This window comes from Phymastichus coffea, unplaced genomic scaffold (assembly GCF_024137745.1).
Source record: "Phymastichus coffea isolate CEN01 unplaced genomic scaffold, Cenicafe_Pcof_1.1 PCOF00011, whole genome shotgun sequence".
NCBI classification, from domain to species: domain Eukaryota; kingdom Metazoa; phylum Arthropoda; class Insecta; order Hymenoptera; family Eulophidae; genus Phymastichus; species Phymastichus coffea.
In genome coordinates this window covers 1981404-2004766 of record NW_026706822.1, presented here as the reverse complement: position 1 = coordinate 2004766, position 23363 = coordinate 1981404, and the positions used below count along the sequence as shown (strand labels likewise).

The 23363-nt window shown below is 36.7% G+C and overlaps 1 protein-coding gene across 1 annotated transcript in view; it reads left to right on the top strand.

Annotated features, from left to right (window-relative positions):
• The window catches only part of LOC131672130 (protein ERGIC-53), a 558437-nt gene that overhangs the window by 329071 nt on the left and 206003 nt on the right, over window positions 1–23363 (top strand). The window contains exon 7 of the mRNA XM_058949141.1: window positions 21997–22193. Within this exon, the coding sequence (XP_058805124.1) occupies window positions 21997–22193 (197 nt within the window). The remainder of the gene's footprint in view (window positions 1–21996; window positions 22194–23363) is intronic.

Below are 23363 nucleotides of genomic sequence, written 5' to 3'. Positions count from 1 at the left end.
GTGCCGCGTTTGCTCACTCCGGACAACAAGCGCAACCGTGAGACAACTTCAGAGCACTGTCTGACGCTGTTTAAGCGCAATCCGAAGGAGTTTCTGCGTCGTTTCGTGACAGTCGACGAAACATGGATCCACTGGTATACACCAAAGACCAAGGAACAGTCGAAACAGTGGACTTTATCCGGCGAAAGTGCTCCGAAGAAGACGAAGACTGACCCATCGGCCGGAAAGGTGATGGCCACCGTTTCCTGGGATTCACAAGGTGTGATCTACATCGACTACCTGGAGAGGGGCAAAACGGGCACAGGGCTGTACTATGCCGAATTATTGGGCCGATTCGACGTCGAATTGCAGAAAAAAACGGCCCCATTTGGCGAAGAAAAAAGTGCTCTTCCACCATGACAACGCACCGGCTCACACCTCCGCCGTCGCCATGGCCAAATTGGTCGAATTAGGCTACGAACCCATCCACCGTATTCTCCAGATTTAGCCCCGTGCGACTTCTTTTTGTTTCCAAACTTGAAAAAGTCACTCGCCGGGTAGGAATTTGAGTCGAATGAGGAGGTAATCGCTGCCACGGAAGCCTACTTTTCAGACCTCGAGGAAACGTATTTTTCAGACGGGTTAAAGAAGTTGGAGCATCGCTGGGCCAAGTGTATCGAACTAAAGGGAGACTATGTTGAAAAATAAAACGCCACTTTTCCAAAATTTTCGTTTTTCTTTTGTAGGCTAAATACTTATCGGACCACCCTCGTACATGACCTAGCATAAACTCCCGGGACAACTGTAATTTTAAAAGGTAGTATAGAGACAAAAAATACAAATAAAAATTGGAATGAAACAAAAGAAGAACTATTGTTCTCAAACGTCCCGGATGATGTGATAAACTACGATTACAAAGAATTCATAACAACATTAAAAGAAAATACAGATATACATTTTCCAATAGAAAATAAAAATGATATAGACGAAAAAAACTTTCAATTAATTTTCTTTTGATATAGAAAATTTTCCAAGCATTATTAAATTAATTAAAAATACGAACTTCAATATCAATAATAACGTGATTTTACACGCAGGTAACACAAATTCCATTAGTGAAGATTACACACAAGAAAACAGTAATTCGAGTCACAAAGACAAAGTATTTGAAAACATAAATCTAAAAGATTTGAGCGGAAACGATTTCGAAAATAACAAAGGAATTCATTGAAAAAATTAAGGATATATTTTAGGTGGAAAGAAATGAATCAGGGACTTGTAAAATGGAACAACATGAAATTAACTTGACAGACGATAAACCAGTATACGTTAAACAATTTTTCTTACCACACAAATTACGGAACATCGTTATTGAAGAAGTAAAAAAATTAATTTCTAATAAGTTGGTGAAAAATTCAAAAAACGCTTTCAACGCACCAACATGGGTAGTAAAAAAGATAAGTTTAGCCGGTAGAAAACCGAGATGGCGATTAGTGATAGATTATAGCAAATTAAATGAAAAAACTGTCGCTACCCGTATTTAATACCGGAAATGTTTGATCAACTAGACAAAGCAAAATTTTATCACATTGCTGACTTAAAATCCGGTTTTCATCAGGTAAAGATGCAGCCTAAAGATATTTTCAAAACAGCATTTACCATAGACCAACTGGGCAGATTCGAGTTTCTTATTTTACATTTCGGTCTTGTTAACTCACATAGGTCCTTTCAAAGAATACATAATACCGTACTTAAGAGCCTCATAGGTAGAACTTGTTTTGTCTTTATCGATGATATAATTGTGTTCAGAGAAAAAGTGTACGAAACAAAACAAACGTTTTTACGAAATAGCGCAAAAATTGCAAAAAGCTGACTTAAAACTCAAATTGCAAAAATGCAATTAGCTAAAGAAAGAAGTAAATTTCTTCGGCCACATTATAAGCAAAGCCGGTATCAAACCAGATATAAAGAAACTTCAAGCGCTCAAAGCCTTTGCTACACCGAAAACTATAAAAAACGTTAGAGAATTCATCGGCTCGTGTAATTATTACAGACGTTTTATCAACAATTTCGCAAAAATTACAAAACCACTCACTATTCTTTTACACAGAAACGTAAATTTTTCTTGGAATAAAGAGCACCAATGAAAAATTGAAAAAGTTACTATATATGAAGCACCCGGTTTACAATACCCTAAATTAAATGGAATTTGGCTATTTATCAGTTGCACAAGGCGAATCAACTGTTTAAAAACAAGTCATCACAAAGTTCATCGATTATTAGCCTACGCAATTTTTCGCCAAGGTCCATTACTTGTTGGAGAACTTAATGTTTTATTCCGAACAGATAATTTTTAATTCCATAACACTTAATTATGATAGATTACCAAATCAAGGTGTATGTACATTTTATATTCCATTACGTAACAACTACATTCGGAACATTGACAGACTGATTCTTAGAAAGAATTTGTGGACAGACAGTTATCTATATTATAGCTTATTACATAATCATTTTGTCAGACTTTTTTACTAAAAGGAAAATTGTTAGAAAAACGTATACGAGGGTGGTCCGATAAGTACTTAGCCTACAAAAGAAAAACGAAAATTTTGGAAAAGTAGCGTTTTATTTTTCAACATAGTCTCCTTTGAGTTCGATACACTTGGCCCAGCGATGCTCCAACTTCTTTCACCCGTCTGGAAAATACGTTTCCTCGAGGTCTGAAAAGTAGGCTTCCGTGGCAGCGATTACCTCCTCATTCGACTCAAATTCCTACCCGGCGAGTGACTTTTTCAAGTTTGGAAACAAAAAGAAGTCGCACGGGGCTAAATCTGGAGAATACGGTGAATGGGGCAGCAGTTGGTAGACTAATTCGACCAATTTGGCCATGGCGACGGCGGAGGTGTTAGCCGGTGCGTTGTCATGGTGGAAGAGCACTTTTTTCTTCGCTAAATGGGGCCGTTTCTTCTGCTATTAGACGTCGAATCGGCCCAATAATTCGGCATAGTACAGCCCTGTGCCCGTTTTGCCTCTCTCCAGGTAGTCGATGTAGATCACACTTTGTGAATCTCAGGAAATGTTGGCCATCACCTTTCCGGCCGATGGGTCAGTCTTCGCCTTCTTCGGAGCACTTTCACCGGATAAAGTCCACTGTTTCGACTGTTCCTTGGTCTCTGGTGTATACCAGTGGATCCATGTTTCGTCGACTGTCACGAAACGACGCGGAAACTCCTTCGGATTGCGCTTAAACAGCGTCAGACATTGCTCTGAAGTTGTCTCACGGTTGCGCTTGTTGTCCGGAGTGAGCAAACGCGGCACCCATCACGCCGATAGCTTTCTCATGCCCAAAATTTCATGCAGGACATAACCCACGCGGTCTTTTGAGATGTCTACGATCTTAGCTATCTCGCGCACCTTCAATCGTCGATCTGCCAATACGAGATCGTGAATTTTTGTCTCGTTATCCTCCGTGGTAGCCGTTTTCGGAGCACCTGGACGTGGCTCTTCAAAAACCGACGTGCGACCACGTTGAAACTCGTTAAATCAATTTTTGACGATCGCCATTGAAGGAGAAGAGTCACCGTACACAGCATCCAAGCGCTTTTTGATTTCGCTGCGCGATTTCCCTTCCAAAAACAAGAATCGAATCACCGACCGATACTGCTCTTTTTCTATTTTTCAAAAATCAACGGACACACTTGCTTTCACGCGCTCTCAAAAATAAACTACAACTCCGATCTGGCTGAAATCTTGATAGTAACCATCGAGAAGGTTGTACTACGTGATAGAATATTTCTTTTGCGAGATTGGCGCCATCGGGCGATGAGGCTAAGTACTTATCGGACCACCCTCGTAGTTGTGTGTCAATTTCACTTTTAATAATGTTTGTGCGCGCGTTATCAAAAGTATTGTGGTTGCTGTTGATGTTTTGTGTTTTGATTTTCTAATTGTTTTCTTAATTAATTTCTTGTAACATTTTTCATAAAAACTCTTTTTTTTCAGAAACCCTTGACGCTAGTTTTTTTTTATATTCAGTCAAAAAGGCTTTTTTATTGCTCTTTGCCGATGAGGGTTTTAATTTTATTTTACTTTTATTTATTTCTAAATGCCCTTTGTCTAGTCTTAGATTATTTGTTTTTAGAATTGATACACCTATAATTACATCATAAGAAATAGAAAATTCTACCGGTATAACAAAAAAAATCAATAACAGCCCGTTAATGTTTAGTTTTATTAAGCCAATGTTTCCAAAGTTTTGTCTGTAATTCCTGATAATGAAATATTCTTTGTGATTATTATTACGTTTAAAGGTACGTGACTATTTTTTATAATATTTATTTGAGCGTCATTATCGACAAGTGGCGTTAAACTGATAGCGGAAAAAGGGTTCGGTATTGAATCAAATTGGAGTAAATTTTCTGTCTTAATTAAATACGCAGCTACCTCTGATCTTTGATTCAGATAAATTTTCTGTTTCTATTTATACATAATGAGTTTTAAGGAAAGTGACAATTATTTAACTTTGATTGTGAGAATTATTAAGATTTCCAATATTTCAACTACTGTTTCGAGCTGACTTGCTGAATTAGTTGTCTTAGTTCATAGAGTTGTTTACTCTCGTCAGCGTTTTCGATCGTTTGCGGTATTACTTTACTATCATCCGATTCTGATTTTTTACAACATGAAACGATATTTTTTTCTTTAACGAATTCCCTAAGAGTTTCTATTTTGGGCAATCATTCATTATGTGATTTTTTTAATTGCAATACTCATATCATTTTTATTAGGTATAAAGTTCTTTTTTTCCTTCTTGCAATCGTTTCTTTTATCGTTGTATACTGCCCTTATTGTGTCATCAAAATTTTTGTTATGTATTGAATGAGGGTTGTGTTGTGATACTCCGTGTTTTCGGCGCCTCGCGATACTATTTCAAAATTGAGCGATTTATAATATGATTCTTCCGCGCTCTCGTCTTCGGAAGAATTTATTCGTTTTTTAAACTTCGATTTCTCAAACAGTTGTCTAGGCCATGTTTGTTGCTTAAGCATGAGCTAAAAAATTGTTCTTGATTGTTTTCTAGCATTTTTATTTCTGGGCATGTGGTTATTCTGTATCCTGGGTTTTTGCAAAATGTACAAAATTTCCTGGATTTCGCGTCTTGTTGGAAACTTTTAATTTTATAATAATCACCAATAATGTGATTACTTATCCCGTAGTAATCGTTATTTTATGTTATCACTAAGTTTTTCAAATTTGTTATGTCGTTGATTTTGATTATCAAAATTACTTCCAAATCTGTGAAGTTAATATCACCTTTTATTTAAAATATTGTTCTTACTCTCGTGGTTTGTTGCGTTAATGAGTAAGAATTCGTTTTAACTTTGATAAATGCTAATGAATATTAAGTTTGAAATAAAATTATAAATGAATATCTATGATTATATGAATTGGATTTAAGGAAAGATAGACTTTACCTTAGTTTCTTATTGTGCGAAGTATCCCATAAGCAGAGCTCAAGTCTTTCTTGTAAAAAAGAATGCAATTCAGCCCACGTTTCTCATAGCGCGAAATGTCCCATGAAACGAGCGTAAATTATAATAGGAATGAAAGGATATGCTCAGTTAATCACTTGAGAGAAAGAACTTCGGTATAAGCCAAGTTTATCCGATCTCGAGTGCTCACTTTGCAAGGCTAGGAGCGAATGTTAGCCTGTGCAAAAATCAGCGTATTTAGAATAGATTTTCTCGCCTATTTTCACAGGATAGCCCTCTTCGAGTTGTTTACGCAATTGTGCGAAATCATTTTTTCTAATTGACAAGAGAATAGATAGTAATAACGAAATTTTAAAACATGTAAAATTTACACAAGTAGATATAGATCATTTAAGTATAATTTACAATTATCGCAAATAGTATAGTCAAAAGTTATCAACTAATAAAGTTAGTTAATATAATAATGCAATATTTACAATAAAATAATGATAAAATTTTACATATACCAATAGTTTATCGCTAGTAGAATTAATTCCTAAAAAGAACTACTTAAATTAGTTAATAACATTTAAATTATTATCAATTATCGTATTTGTAACGGTTTTTTGTAAAATTTTATAATGCAAATAATAAATTAGTTAATTAAAATTAATAAATTATGAAATTGTCGTTGTTATGTACAAAATTAACGCTTTCGATCTATATACAATTATTTGTTTAAATAAGTTATTAATTGTTTATTTATTGATAACAGTAATAACTAAGATGTTATCAATGAAACGAATTCTTACCCAAGTTTCTTAGATATTCATCTTGGATGTAGAGTATTCGTTCTATTACAATTACAATAATTAATATTTACAATGTAATAAACAAATTAAATTGCACATTGAAATTTAATATAATTTAGTAGTTAAAAGCAATTAAAATTATTATAATCTAAATCTATGCCCTAAAATTTATATAAAAAATGCTTTGTTACGATGAAATTACTCTTAATTAACGTATTTTAATTAAACAATAAAAACTATTATATCTATATCTATAAGTAGGTGACGTCACGCTCCTTATATGGTCATGAAATTTGACTCTAGTACTAATACAATCATATAATATATGAGGTGGCGCCGTTTAATATACTAATTGATGTAAGTAGATTGATGAGTTTAGCGGGTTGTAGTAATCCAGTGAAAATAAGAGAAGAGCTCATAGATAGGACCGTGACAAATCTATAATTTGGCCGTCTATTGTTGATAAATTTCGTGTTATTATTATCTATATATTTATTATTTTTAATACTGTTAATAAAAATTTTTACTAGCCCGCTATTTTTCGATTTGTGTCCCTTTTCGTCGCAAATCGTACATAAAATTTCACACCCGTATTTTTGTCGGCCGTTTAAGAGTGGAAAATATTTCATTGTATGGCCCACTTCATTGCAGCGTTTGCAAACCGCATGGGGACAGTTTTATATCGTGTGATGGGTCCCATTGCAAAATCTGTAAAAGGTCGTTGGTTGTAATGACCCCGAGCAGGTATGTGGATCGTGCCCGCTTTTTTTGCATTTGTGTCATATTTCGTATTCTCGTGTGAAAGGACATTATTAGACACCGTGTTCGTACACCTGATAATATTGGCAATGACTACCCATCAACTTGTTAAATTTACGTCAATTGAATGCCCTTTATTATTGCAAAATTTACAAATAAGTTCAATTTTTTTCTTTGCGAGTTTACAGTTGCGGGATAAATGATCCTTGTCTTTGCTGTACGCGCATGCTCCGTTGTAGCAAAATAAAGCTTGGTGATTATAGTTAGTTAGTTAGTTTATTTATTTACAACTTATATGTTACATTTGGTTTACATTTCTTAAATTTCTATTTGTGTCTCGTATCCAGTTTGTGTAGTTGATTATGTATGTGTTTTGTGTGTATGTGTGTGTGTGTGTGTGTGAGTGCGCGCGTGCGTGTGTGTGTGTGTATATGTTGTGTAAATATGTGCCTTTGTAGGTGTGTCTGCAACTCTTGTGTCTCTGTCTTCTGCTCCTGCCTGTTCCTCTTTACTTCTCATTTTTCTTCTGATTAATCTTCTCTTCTTCTTTCTCTCTCCAAGATCTGCCTTTTCCGCTCTTCTGTTTTCTTTTCAGCTTTTCCTTTATTACTTTCTTTTGCCTTTTCACCTTTGCCTTTTCTTTGCTTTTGCTCTCCTTCTTGCTAATCATTTCATCTATCTTTCTTCTTGTTAAGGCTTTGACACCTTTTTCTTGTTTCCTATTGCTCTCTGCCTTTCCTTTCCTCAACCTCACTTATTTTTCCTTAATATCTTATGATTTGCCTTCTAGTTTACCTTTTTCTTGCTCTTCTTCGATTCTTCTTCTTTTCCATTTTGCTCCATCCTCCAATACCTGCTTCCTCTCGCTTGTGTAGTTGCTTTTACTTGTGTCTTGTGTGTGTGTGTGTGCATGTGTATGTTTATGTTTGCGCGTATGTTTGTGTTTTGTGTGTATGTGTGTATATGTATGTGTGTGTAGATGTGTCCGCGAGTCTAGCTTCTCTGTCTTCTGTTTCCGTCTCTCCTTAGGGTTCTTGTAGCTTCGTCTTCTTGCTTTTCTTTTTCTTTCTTCTCTTCATTTCTTCTTCTTTTCCATTTTATCTCCATCATCCACGCTATCTTTTCTTTGCTTCCTATTATTATTTTTTCCCATTCTTCCCCTTCCTTTCTGCTTTTTTCACATTTTTCTACTATGTGCTTCCAGTTTTCTTCCTCTTTCATACACATTCTACATCTCTTATTTTCTTCTTTTTCCCAATACCTGCTTCCTCTCGTTTCATTACCTAACCTAAACCTTTCCCTTATTTGCAGGCCTTTTATTCTTCCCTCTCCTTGTATTTCCTTTAACGTATACCTTTTCATTTCTTCTTTCAGCTCTTTCCACTCGTTTATGTATCATGATTTTTCTAGCTTTTTTCTAATTCTTTTTATTCTTTTTCTTCAGCTCATCTCTTATTTCTTCCCAAAACTCTTCCCTCATTTCATCTCCCTCTTCTCTCTCTCTGTATATTTTACTTTTTTCCAGCCTTTCCTCTCTCTCCTTCTTCTTACCCTTTTTATCTTTTTCATTTATTTCCCTTTTCTTTAATTCTCTCCATGCTTCTTTTCTTATTGAGCCATCTCTTTCTTTTCTTATTTTGTTTTCATACTTCATTGCTCTTTCTAATGCTGTTTCTTTCATTTCTTGTCTTCCTGTTTCTATCTAATACTAATACCCACTTTATGTATTTTAGTTGTAGTCTCTCTATTTCCTCATATCTCTTCCATCCCCAGATTTCTGCTCCATACATAATCACGCTTTTCGCCAGAGCATCGAACAGGTTCATCCTTAGCTCCCAGTCTTCTCTAAATAGCCTTTCTCCTAACCCCCATAACTTTCCGAGTCCCATATTTATTTTCCCTTCTACCTTCTTTATCTGCTTTTTATTTCCGTTATTTCTGCTTATCACATATTCTAAGTAGTTGTACTCTTTTACCATCTCTATCTTCTCATCTTCCCATTTGAATTCTTCTTCCTTCCCCCTTCCTCCTCCTCTCCTGCATTTCATCATCTTTGATTTTCCTACATTTAACTCTAACCTCCTTTCTTTCAGATATCTTTTTAATTTTTTCAGCATTGCTTTCATTCCACTTTCACTCTTTGCCATCATCACTATATCATCTGCGTATCCTAATATCCATATTTTCTTCCTTCCTATCACTACCCCTCCTTCCTGCACCTGCTTGATCTTCACTTCCAGGTCGGCGAAGGCAAGATTAAATAGTGTAGTGCTCAAAGGGCACCCTTGCCTTACGCCTTTGTAAGTCTCAAACTCCCCGATTATTTCTCCTCCAACTTTTACCTTACTCCCTGTTTTCTTGTATATTTCTTCTATTCTTTTCCTAATTTTTCTATTTATCCCTTTCTCTTTCATGGTTTCCCATATTTTCTTCCTCTTTATTTTATCAAAAGCGGCTTTCATGTCTACAAAGAATACGAACAGTTTTCCTCCTTTTTCCCTTATTTCCTTTCCTATTATTGTTTTTAATATAAAAATCGCGTCCATTGTTCCTCTTTTCTTCCTAAATCCCATCTGCGTATCACTTAGCGTTTCTTCAGCTTCTAGTTCTCTTTCCAGCTTTTTTCTCAGTATTTCCGCATATATTTTATATCCCGTATCCATCAGCGTTATTCCTCTATAGTTTCCTACTTCTTCTTTCCTCCCTTTCTTATATATTGGAACTATTATTCCCTTCCTCCATTCGTCCGGATATCCTTCTCCGTTCCATATTCCATTTAAGCATTTTGTCATATCTTTTATCAAGCCTTCCGTGCCTTCCACCCACGCTTCATTTGCTATACCATCTTCTCCTGTCACCTTTTTCTTTTTCATTTTTCTTATTACCTCTTTTACTTTTCTTTCTTTAATTTCTTCACCTTCCTCTCCTTCGTTTTCTTCGGTTTCTTCCCCTTTAATTTCTTCCTGTTCTTTCTCTCCCAATTGTTCCTTGAAGTGCTTTATCCATTCTTCTTTTCCTATATTTTCGTCTAATCCAATTCTTTTCTTCTTATTGCCCTTCACTTTATCCCAGAATTTTCTTCTCGTCTTATCTGTTCTTATTTCTTCTGCCACTCTTTTCCCTTCATCTTCTTTTGCTTTTCTTATTTCCTCTCTGTATTCTCTCTTTGCTTCTAGGTATTTGCCTCTGTCTCCTTCCCCTTTTCTTACCTTATTTAACTCTGCCATCACCCTGTCCCTTTTTGCCTTACATTCTTTTCTCCACCAGCTTTTTTTTGATCCTTTTTTTTTCCTTATCTTCTTTTTTACAACTGCGTTCTTCACTCTATTTTTTATATCTTTCCATTTATCTGTTCCCTCTATTGCGTCTATCCATCTCTGATACTCCCTTATCCCTTTTTCACTCCAGTCGTCTATCATTCTTTCTTCCTCTTCTTTTCTTTCTTCCGCTATTTTGTCTCCCAGTTCCACCTCTATTGTTAAGTGGTCCGACTTTACCCTCTCCTTTATTTAAACCTTTTTTATCGCCTCATCACCTTTCTCGTTACCTACTACATAGTCTATCGTTGACATTCCTCTCGCTCCTATATATGTTATTTCTCCCTCTTCATCTCCTTCTTTTCTCCCATTCGTTATCACTAAGCCTATTTCTCCTAGCCATTTTATCATTTCTTCTCCCTCTGCGTTTAACACTTTATACTTGGCCTTAATTTCTTCTAGGTTTTCTTCTGTCTCCCATTCCCTTCCTTCGTTTCCTGTTCTTGCGTTGAACTTTCCTCCTATAATTATTGTTTTTCCTCTATTCTCCTCTATCTCTTCACTTAGGTATTCATAGTTTTCCTTCTTCTCATGTTGCATATACACCGATGCTATCATGTATTCCTTCCCCCCGATCTTTATTTCTCCTACTATTACCTCACTTGTCCTTTTTTTCTTCCATTCTACCTTATTCATCCCTTTCCTCTCTCTTACCGCTATTATTTCTCCCCCTATTTCTCTCCCCCTTCTTCCTTTTCTTCTTGAGTCCCTCCACTCTATGCTGTACCCTTTCAGTTGTTTCTTCACAACAGTTCTTGACCCTTGCCTCTTCACCCAGGTTTCCGTTAGCCCTATTATGTCGAATTCCCTAACATATTCCCAGTCGTCTTTCTCCATGCTCCTCACCCCTGCCACGTTCCAGAATAGAATTTTTACTGCCTTTCTCCCCTCTCTCTCCCTTCTCTTCTCTCTCTCTTTTATCCCTATTGTTTTCGAAACCCTTCCACCCCCTTTCCTACCATTTTTCCCTCTCTCTCGCTCCACCACCATTCTTCTTCCTCTAATTTCACCCCGTTATGCCACATCTTTACCTCTTTACCTTTACTTCTTATTTCTTTCGCTTTCTTTCTTACTTCCTCTCTTATCTTTCTCTGCTTCCACGTCCAGTCCTGATCTATGTATATCTTTTTCTGTGCCAGATTCTTTTTCTTCTTCATAATTCCTTCTTTTTGTTCCCATGACGCGCATCTAATTTGCCACATGTTTTTTCTTCTTTCTCTCCGATCATCTCTCTCCGCTGTTCCTCCTATTCTTCTCAGATTAACTATCTCTCCTTTCATTTCTAGTACCTCCCTTAACCAGACCTCTGCCTTTTCCTTCTTTTCCCATCTTAACTCACCCTTTAAATCTGTCACTATTATATTGTCTAACCTACTTTCTCTATCCATTTTTTCTCTCGTTTCCTCCTTCTATACTTTCTTTTAATTTCACGCACGCTTCTTCCAACTGGTTCATCCTCTCTCCCCATTTTTCCTGCAGTTTCTTTTCTCTAAGATCTGCTTTTTCCCTTTCTTCTTTCGTCACTCTCCTTCTTTCTCTCTTCGTCTCTCTCTCTCTCTTGTTCTCTCCTAACTTTTCCTATTTCTTTCTCCCATCTTTTTTGTCTTCTTTTCCTCTCTGTCTCCATTCTTTCCATTTTTCCCATTATTTCTTTAAACATTTCTGTCCATTCTTTCCTTTCCTCCTCCCATACCTCTCTTAATTCCCTTATGTCTGTCCGTATCTTTTCCATTATTTCTTCTGCACCACTACTTTTTCCCACTTCTCTTAACGTGTTGTCCAATCCTTCTCCCCCCTCCCCATCTATCTCGCTTCCCTCGCTCTCACTCTTGCATTTCTTTGCCTCTCTCATTTCTCCTCTATTATTCTCCCTCAGCCCCTCCCCGCTCTCTCTCCCCCTCACCACCTTTACTCTTTTCTTCTTTTCCTCCTCTGGGCCTTTCTTATCCAACCTTCCGCCTTTATCTCTTAATTTTTCTGTTGTCACAAATCTTTCCATCCTATCCCGTACGCCTTAATTCGTCTCTCTATAACTACCCGTGATCCCACCTTTATTCCCTGTCTTACCTTTTCTGTCTCTGCCTTTACTTCTTACCGCCCCTCCTCTCTGCCTGCCTTTCCCGCTTTCTGATTTTCTCTCTTAACCTCAACTTTTATTTTTTTCTTTATTCCTTTCTCTCTGCTTTTTCCTGCTCTTCTCCAGGCTTCTTTCTCTCTCTTCTCCACTCCTCCTCCACCTCCACGCTCTTTTCACCTCTATTTCTCTCCTAAAGCACTTTTCTTCTTTAACTTTATCACCAAAACTCGCGCTCACATCCAAGACACGTCCACACTCCCCTCGAGTGAAATCTAACCTCCGCTTGGTGATTATAGTTTTGGCATATTTGACAATTATATATGTTCGATGTGCACGCTGAAGCTAATGTCGCGTTAGAAAGACTGGTTAGTGTGCTAGGGTTGTCGCCTCTTACTAATTTTTGTTTTTTTCAGACGACTTTCTATTTATATAGCATTTTATAGCGCTTAAATTATTATGATCTAGCATCTATAACCGTATATCCTGTTATAATCTGTTTTATAAATATTTTACTGCATCCGTGTTTATTGCAGTCTTGAATTCTTTCATCAGTTATATCTGTTTCTACTCTTTTCATTTCTTTGATTTGTAAGACCAAATCTTGTAATCTATTCGTATAACTTAATACAGATTTTTTCGGTTTTTCAATAATTTTAGTGAATTTTCCTTGTAAATTATACAGGGTGTCCAAAAAGTAACGATACACCTGAGAAATTTTCTAAGCCGGTTATTTTTTTAACCGGGTGAAGGTTGTTCTTGAAGTAACTTTTTACGAGGAATCCGATGGTAACCTGGGATTTGACCTTGAACCTCATTTTCAAGGTTATTTTGAGGTCAACCTCATTTTTTTAAATGGAAACCCCTATTTTTTATGGCGGAATCGGAAAGAGCGGAAAATTTTACGTCCAGATATGTATTGAGGTATGAGGTTGAGGTAACCCCTAGAGGTCAACTGGAGGTCAAAGTATGAATTCTTAAAAATCTCGCGAATTCAGTGGTTAAACAAAACAAACAAAAGGATAACCCCAGGTAACTTTCAACGGTGCTCTTTAATTTGTCCTTGAACCTCATTTTCAAGGTTATTTTGAGGTCAACCTCATTTTTTTTAATGGGTACCCCTATTTTTTATGGCGGAATCGAAAAAAGTGAAGACTCTCACGTATGGATGAGTTGAGGTTTGAGTTTAATGTGACCTCTAGGGGTCAGATGAAGGTCAAACTGTGGCTTTGTAATAGTACCGGGATTTTAGTGGTACAAGGAAGCAAATAAAGGTCATGGAAACCCCCATTTTCGACAGCGGCAATCGAAAGAGCGGAAAATTTCACATCCAAATATCTACTTAGATCATAAGTCAAGGGCGAACTTAAAGTTTAAGGTCAGTCGAAGGTCATCCAAACTTAAAGACGCCCTAAAATTTTTTAAAGTTTTTTTCATAATGGAGAAGGGTATTTATTTAGTAATTGCCCATCGGAGATCCGTAACCTTGAATTTAACCTTCAACCTCATTATCAAGGTTTTTTCAAGATCAATTTTTTTTACTTTTAGCGTTACCCAGGAACAACGACGTGGACGTAGTAAAATCTGTCCCCTTGGGGTGCTTTATTTTCGTGAGTTCCCCTCGCCTCTCACGATCGGGGTGCTTGATTTTCGTGAGTTCCCCTCGCCTATCAACACTGATTGTTTACGCTTATTTTCTTAATAACTTGATTAGCCGGTTAAACTTTTTAAGGTTACTATCCCATACCTATTCATTGAAAATCCACTAACAATTTCACTTGGTTCTATCCTTAGGAAATGTACTATGCCTAACTTTATAGTTTTGAGATTATTCTTCGGGACAATTGCATTTTCAAAAATTAATATTTAAAAAAGCAACATATTTGAAAAGATTTTACCATTCGAAAATCTCCATAAAGCATTAGTGCATTAGTCGGACTGTAGTAGAACTTTTTTGTAAAAGTACTCAAATTATAATTTTCATTTTTTGAAAACATTTATTTGGGTTGCAAACTTTTCGTTTTTAATTCTGATTGATTTTTGAGTAAATTTCGATTCGCTGACTTAAAATGGAACGCCTCACTGAACGAGAAAGAATATCACTTCTTATGATGAGAGGCTGGGGTGGAGTAGAAAGATCTTACAGGGCAGTGAGAAATCTTTTTAATGAGACATTTCGGGTTAATAGAACTCCAATTGCTGTGTCTACTGTTCAGAATACTATTTCAAGGTTTGTAAATTTTGGCCATGTCAGAAATCTATCTAAGTCAGGCAGACCACGCTCAGCAACAAATGAAGAGAATTTATTAAATGTTCTATTATCATTCACTGAAAATCCACATAATTCCATCCGCAGAGTTGCTCAAGAGCATGACATAAGTACATCGTCCGTACATATCATTTTAAAAACAGCAAAATTCCATCCGTTTAAAGTACACCTGGTTCACAAGTTGAATGAAGACGATTTCGATCGTCGTGTTGAGTTTTGTGAAGATATGATGGCACGCATAATTGAAAATCCAAATCTTCCGTCAAACATAATTTTCTCTGATGAAGCAACTTTTCAACTTGACGGAACATTAAATCGACATAATTGCAGGTACTGGGCTGCGGACAATCCACACTGGATGCGAGAAGATAAATCGCAATATCCGCAGAAGTTGTATGTTTGGGCTGGAATAGTGAATAATCGAATCATAGGGCCATTCTTTATTGATGGTAACTTAAACACTCAAAATTATGAAGAGATGCTTCGTAATCAAATAGTTCCAGCAATTAGAGAAATAGTCGGAGACAACTTCGAAAATACATGGTATCAGCAGGATGGTGCTGCAGCTCACTATGGACGAGATGTTCGAATTTACTTAGATGAGGTGTTTGATAATCGGTGGATAGGAAGGAGAGGCACAATTAAATGGCCAGCTAGGTCCCCCGATTTGATGCCTTTAGATTATTTCTATTGGGGTTATCTAAAGGATCGGGTACACAAAACTAAACCCCAAAACTTGGACGAATTACGTCAAAGGATCATAGACGAATCAGCTCTCATTCCCACTGAAATGATCCAAAATGCTGTTGATGCTTTTTACCACCGATTAGCTTACTGTCAAGAAGTGAACGATGAACGATTCGAGCACTTAAAATAAGATGTGCTGATGTAAGATAAATCATACGTGAGAGGCCAGGGGAACTCACGAAAATCAAGCACCCCGATCGTGAGAGGCGAGGGGAACTCACGAAAATAAAGCACCCCAAGGGGACAGATTTTACTACGTCCACGTCGTTGTTCCTGGGTAACACTAAAAGTAAAAAAAATTGATCTTGAAAAAACCTTGATAATGAGGTTGAAGGTTAAATTCAAGGTTACGGATCTTCGATGGGCAATTACTAAATAAATACCCTTCTCCATTATGAAAAAAACTTTAAAAAATTTTAGGGCGTCTTTAAGTTTGGATGAACTTCGACTGACCTTAAACTTTAAGTTCGCCCTTGACTTATGATCTAAGTAGATATTTGGATGTGAAATTTTCCGCTCTTTCGATTGCCGCTGTCGAAAATGGGGGTTTCCATGACCTTTATTTGCTTCCTTGTACCACTAAAATCCCGGTACTATTACAAAGCCACAGTTTGACCTTCGTCTGACCCCTAGAGGTCACATTAACCTCAAACCTCAACTCATCCATACGTGAGAGTCTTCACTTTTTTCGATTCCGCCATAAAAAATAGGGGTACCCATTAAAAAAAATGAGGTTGACCTCAAAATAACCTTGAAAATGAGGTTCAAGGACAAATTAAAGAGCACCGTTGAAAGTTACCTGGGGTTATCCTTTTGTTTGTTTTGTTTAACCACTGAATTCGCGAGATTTTTAAGAATTCATACTTTGACCTCCAGTTGACCTCTAGGGGTTACCTCAACCTCATACCTCAATACATATCTGGACGTAAAATTTTCCGCTCTTTCCGATTCCGCCATAAAAAATAGGGGTTTCCATTTAAAAAAATGAGGTTGACCTCAAAATAACCTTGAAAATGAGGTTCAAGGTCAAATCCAAGGTTACCATCGGATTCCTCGTAAAAAGTTACTTCAAGAACAACCTTCACCCGGTTAAAAAAATAACCAGCTTAGAAAATTTCTCAGGTGTATCGTTACTTCTTGGACACCCTGTATATATTATCTAGCAAGGGGTAAAGTTGTCTGATTGCTTGTATATAATCCTCTATTTTACCAATTTTCACATTGATTAGTGCTTGTTTTGTAAAGTTCTCAGCTTAATTTGATTTTCAAAATTTGAATCAAATTTTCTTCATCTACAGCTGCTATAATGTTTTTCCAGTGTTTAAGCTTTTCAACGTATTCATTGATAGATATATTTTTACCGTCGAGATTCGGGACTAAATGTGCTATATACGAGGTCTGTCCAGAAAGTATCGGGCCTACGTTTATATCTTCACGCCATAGTGTTCGAGCGACCTCTACCTGGCAGAAACGTCAACAGTAAAGCCTCACGAATCTATTGGTTACTTACTGACATCTGCCGGACGTATAGATCATGCGCAGCGTGTCTTTGTTTACGGTGCCTTTTTCGCGTTCGTAGGATTTTGATATCGTCAAAAATGACTGAAAAACAAGATCAACGAATTTGCATCAAATTTTGCTTTCAACTCGGAAAAACGAGTTCGGAAACTATTGAAATGATGCAAAAGGCCTTCGGAACGGAGTGTATGAGAAAAACACGAATAAAAGAGTGGTATAAACGGTTCAAGGATGGTCGCACTTCTGTCGATAGTGATTCTCGTTCCGGCCGACCTTCGACGACAAAAACCGCAGATAATATTGAGCGGGTGCGACTTGTAATCGAACAAGATCGTCGTATAACTGTGCGAGAACTAGAAGAAGACCTTCGGATACCAAAAACTATCATTGCTGAAATTTCAATCGAAAATTTAGGAATGAAACGCGTGTGTGCGAAATTCATCCCAAAATTGCTCACAGGAGAGCGGAAGAATATTCGCTTATAAATCGCTCTGGACAATCTGGAAATGGTCAATAATGATTGTCATGTGCTTAGAAAAGTTATCACAGGTGATGAATTATGGGTTTATGGTTATGATCCTGAAACAAAACAACACTCTTCACAGTGGAAGCATTCTCAATCGCCAAGACCAAAAAAAGCACGTCATAGTCGGACCAATATTAAGTCAATGCTGATTGTTTTTTTCGATTGTGAAGGTGTTGTACATCACGAATATGCACTAACAGATCAGACAATCAATAAAGAACACTACGTTCAAATTTTGAAACGTTTTCGTGATGCAGTAAGAAGAAAACGGCCGCACTTTTGGGTAAGTGGTGACTGGCTCCTCCATCACGATAATGCGCCACGCATTCATCCAATCTTGTGCAGTAGTTTTTGAGCAAACACAATATCGCATTGCTTCGATAACTTTCATACAGTCCCGACATAGCACCTTGTGACTTTTGGCTGTTTCCAAAACTAAAAAAACCACTCAACGGACATCGATTCGATGACAAAACAACGGTCGAAAACAATGCGACGAGTGTACTTAAGGCTATCCCTAAAAGTGAGTTCCAGGACTGTTGTGAAAAGTGGAAACATCGATGGAACCGTGTTAATCAAGTGGGAATTTTTTTGAAGGATGCCACCCACCAGATGATAAAGAATAACGCTAGCACGAAAACATAAAGGTAGGCCTGATACTTTCCGGACAGACCTCGTATGTTAGCAGTAGTTGTTAATCTTGAGCCATTATTACTTTGGTTTAATTAGTCTCTTCCACTGTGATTTGTAACGGGGGCAGCGCCTTATTCGGCACTGACGTCACCAATTTATTAAGGGGAGAGTAAGAGAGGCACTTTCGCTCTTTAACAATCGGGGAACGAGAGGATAGGTCGAACGAATAAATAATTTTCCTTAATTAGAACATACAGCTTAAATCTATTCAGACAAACAAATACAAAATCGGTTATAATAAAGTTTGCATGACGCGCACATGTACAGAACAACTTAAACCAACGCGGGAGGATGAATGGCCCGGCGACTAAATCGCCTTGACCATTTGCCTCCTTACAAAGGAAAGAATACGTCGAAACCTCTCTACCGCATTACGATGAGCGTAGCCGGCAAGTGATCGCCTGGCTACCTATCGTTCCTACGCGGCCGCGCATCACCATGAGAGAGAGAAATACCGGGAGAGAGAAATAACCTGACCTTTGTCCTCGGCCATGAGCCGCAACGGGAAGTTGACCTGGCCGCTGGCTGGACGTCTTCCTCGGCGTAGCCCGTGGTGAACCCACTGGAAGTCATGCCGTGCATGGCGGCGAGGGCGACACTGAATGCCCTGCTGCAGGTGTTGCCGCCACACGTTGCCTCGGCTCGCCCTGGTCTGGTCACTCCTGCACGTGTGTTTCTTTTTCTCTCATTGCGCTGCTACTTCCAACTTCTCTCCTTAACTTTCTTCCGGGAACTGCCTCACGCGACTTGACGCATGGTCAGCATTCGCGCTCTCGCCGGGCTCTCCCACCAAGCCCACTCATTAGGCGGCGTGCGACAAAAGCGCTAATTGGTCGCGCGTCATACGCCGGCCCAAACCTGCATAGTGCGTGCATAAACGCGCACTCTAGCATGCTCGCTAACTCTCTCTCTCTCTCTCTGTCTCTCTTTACCTCATAGTCGCTGCGCTCTTGCTTCTTCGGGCGCTTTCAACCTTGCTCGGCAATCTTCGGCGGCTGGAAAAACATAAAGGCCAGTAGTTAGGCGTAATAAATATATGCGCCGAACGCTGACCACGTCGCCATGCCGAGCGATAAGAGGGAGAGAGAGAAGGAGGGCAGACGAGGAACAAGCGTACTGCTTGCTCTCGTCACAGATTATTGGATCATAAAGTGATATTTCTTTATTCGCGTTAACTATGGATTTCGTGTTTGTGGTTGCACTGCAAATGCTATTTTTATTAAAAATTCCTTCGATGTCTGTATATTCGTTTTTAGAGAAAGAAAACTCGAAACTAATGTTAATTAGGGGATCAGGGTCTAATAAAGACTTTGAATGGTTGCAATGAAAAGTTAACCATTTTGCTGAACTCTTTTCAAGGGTGCTGTCTTCTAATTTGGAATTCAAGAGGTTTGTTGAGTTTGCTTCCTCGTCAATGTTCACTAAAGTTGTTTTTTCGGCACCGACTAATGTTATTTTTCGGATAGAATGCGAAAGTTTGCTTCGACTTCTGAATAGATTATTTCATGAAATTACTCTTTAAATCTGGACTTTTTTTCACTTGTAGTCATGTCAAACGACTTTTTTGTCATTTATTAATAAATCAAAGCTTCCAAAACTCGTGTACTACGCAAGAAAAACGGGAGGAAGGAAAAGTATGTTGAAACAAGTGTCATTTGTTTGTACCAGAACCGCTGTTAATTTATGAACTCGGTAGTCCAGACTTATATAATATATTATAACTTATATATTATGATTTATTATAATCTATTTCAATTGATAACAACTTATCTGGTTTATTTATTGCGGATCAATTGGCTCCTTGGCTCCATCTCGATAAGGTATAGGCGAGGTCGATAAATAAGGATGCACGAACACTCAATATTCGATACTCAAATAATTATTTATTTATTCAAAATATTTCTAATAAATGACAAAGGATAAGTTGTGGATTATTCAAATAGCTGTTCAGCTGTGGAGCATTGCGAATCAACTGTCGAAAAGTTCGCTCGTTGTTTAGCGCATTGACTTTTTTGTTCTACATTAATATGTCGAGTAATCAGCAATTCAAGTTGTCGGGTAGCTCGATTCTCGGATTACTATATTTTTACTTTCGCTGAGTTCGATCGATTGCTACATCGTAAACTGTTAAATAAACGTTAAATATTACGTTTCGGAACATAATAATACTGAACCTATATTTATATTTAACTTGTATTGATTGGAAACTTGCTTGACAGTCCATACAATGAATAAATTATTATTATTAATTATCGAATATCGAGGGTTTGTGTACATTTATTTGTTAACCTCGTCATTTTTATTCAAAAGCTGAAGAGTGTCTAACAAAGAGATAAGGAAATAAAGCAGCATAATGTAGTAGCTAAGAAGCGAAGTAACGACAGAATCAATAACCCAGATCTAGCCGTATATAATAAATTTATAGTTTGAATGTATTAAAAAGCATAGTAAATAGGTCATATTGATAGAAAAACGAATATAAAACATTAGAGTGAGAAAGCAACTATAAAAACAAATAAACAAACTATAAATTTAAAGCATTGAGTCGAAAAGTAGCAGTGGTTTCGGTTTTGTATGGCTTATTTGAGTAAATACTCATGTACCGACAACGCATGCGCTGGCTAAATTAATACATATTGTGCATACATATACTGTAAGAGATATTGATTAAGGCATACGCCAATATTAGGGAGCGACCACGATAGAAAATAACAAGCGCGAACATGAAAAAGAAATCGGTCGAAAAATTCAAAAGCGCACCTACGATAAGCGTGTGTGCACACAGTGATAGAAGAAGAGTGGCACGTGACTCTAAGGAGTAGCATCGCTACAATGAGCATAAAATGGGAGCTACGATGCTGATTTTTCTCTGACTCGATTGTCGCTTTTCTCGCTGGAGAAATTCTTTTTGATGCGGCTCGATTTGCGGGTGTTGAAAATTGAGAATGTAGTGACTGTACGATCGAAAGTATATTCGTTAAGAGCTTATACCAATTCCATATGGCGGATCTAATGTGGTGGGATAAATGTTCCAAAACTAACGAATCTATTCAAATTTTAGTATATGAAGGTTTGGATTAACTCATAAATAAAGCATCATTCACGAGAACATGTTCAGAAACATTCTTACTTCGCTTGCTAGGAATAGTTATTGTATTATATTAGTCATTTTCACGATTAGCCATCAGAAAAGTGATTAAGTCGTTCAATATCTTTTTCATACGGGTAAAAATCTCCGCTCGAAAAACTTACGGATATACCTTCCAGTATATATACCTGGCATGAAAGTATGTTCTAGTTATAGAAAACGCAAATTTTAAGCAATCGATATGAATTCGAAACCTGATATCTTAAGCTCCAGTATTGATTCTCAATCAGAACAATAAGCTTCCTAATCTAACTTTACCGATTGGAATAATCTTTTGATATGTTATAGTTCATGAAAAAATAAGACATATGTGTTTTTTTTTCATCAGCGAAAAAACTTTGAAGGAATGACAATTGCCCTCAAAGTTCATCTCCAGAAATGAATTTTCCAAAGTATCTCAGCTTGTCATTAATATTTTACGATGAAACAAATTTCATATTATTTCTCATGTGAATACGAAACTAGCGCATGCATCGACCGTAAGAGGTGCGACCCTTACTTTTTTTTTAAAATTCTATCTTTTTAAGGATAGCTTCCTTTCTTTTTAGAACGACACTCAGAAATTTAGCTTGCATAGGCTTACTGTTTTCCTTTTTATTTGTCTAAATTATGTCATGTATAAGATTAATGTCATGTACAAAATTAATGCATAGTACAACGTTAATTTTTCAAATATTTTCCAGGCATCATCCTGAAGAACAGCGTGAAAGTGAAGACTTTGGCGATTGGTATGAAAGTGACAATCAGCGAGAGTTACGACAAATTTTTGCTGGCCAAAGCCAAATATCTGATATTGTTCGTAGTCTTAATAATAAATTAGATGATATTATTACACAACAGGAAAAAGCAATACGGTTAGTTTCACATGTCGACTTTACAGGTATGTTAATAGTAATAAAGAATAATTTTAGAGATATCATTTACCCATTTTATGCATGAAAATTATTATTTTTTAAATCGGATTATTTTTTATTGACGCTATTCTCGATCAGGCAAACCTTATTGAAGTTTCTTTAACAAATTTTTGAAATTTAGAATTTTATTGTAAAAATAAAATGAAGAAATCCAAACTAGATTACATTAGTATGAGGCCTGCGATGGCTCGGTCGGTAGGACGACGAACTCGCACCCGGTAGGATTCGAGTTCAATTTTCAGTACCTACTGATTGATACAAGCAACACTGAAAAAAATTTCATGTGCATTGTTGCTTTGAAAACCTTCGACGCTTATTAGCACTGATGGAAATAGAGCGACGTTAAACAAAATAAAAAAATAAGATCACATTAGTACACGATAATTAATAATAAATTACAAATTAATCAGTAAATAATGCTATGGTCAAAATAAGTACATATTGTTAACTAGTTTTACAAATCAAGGTCCATCTCAAATGATTATCATTACTTCTATCCCTCTCTATAATTTACGAATAAATTATCAATAACATGGGAAGGGGCAACCTAAATGTATAATCATTCAAAGACACATTTTTTATCTAGCAAAACGTCGAATTAGATAGAATTATGTGTCTTTGAATCATTAGATACTTGGGTTGACCCTTCTTACGTATTGTATAGATAATTTTCTTTCATCTTAAATATTCTGTGATAAATCATTAATTACTTTGTAAACTAATAATGGAATTATACATTTACTTTTTTGAAAATCCGGGATTATTTGTCCCACTCTTCAAAGAATGAAAAAGTAAAAATACGTTATACTATGTGTATCAAAGCAAAGAAAATAAATCATATAAAGCTGTTTTACAAAACATACATTGAAAATTCAACATAAAGAAATAGTTCTTTTTACAATTATAGCCAAAAAAGAAAAAGCTCACTTAATTTACGTAGATCGAAATCAAAATTTATTAAAGTATGTTATGGGAATTTTTTGATCCATTAATTGAAAGAATTATGCACAAAATGTTACTTGGATGATAACCATGGATATTCAGTTATTGACGAGGATAGAAATATAAATAATGTCGAAAGGGCTATGATATAATTTTAATTGCTTTTCTATGAATATATCACTATAGTAATGCAA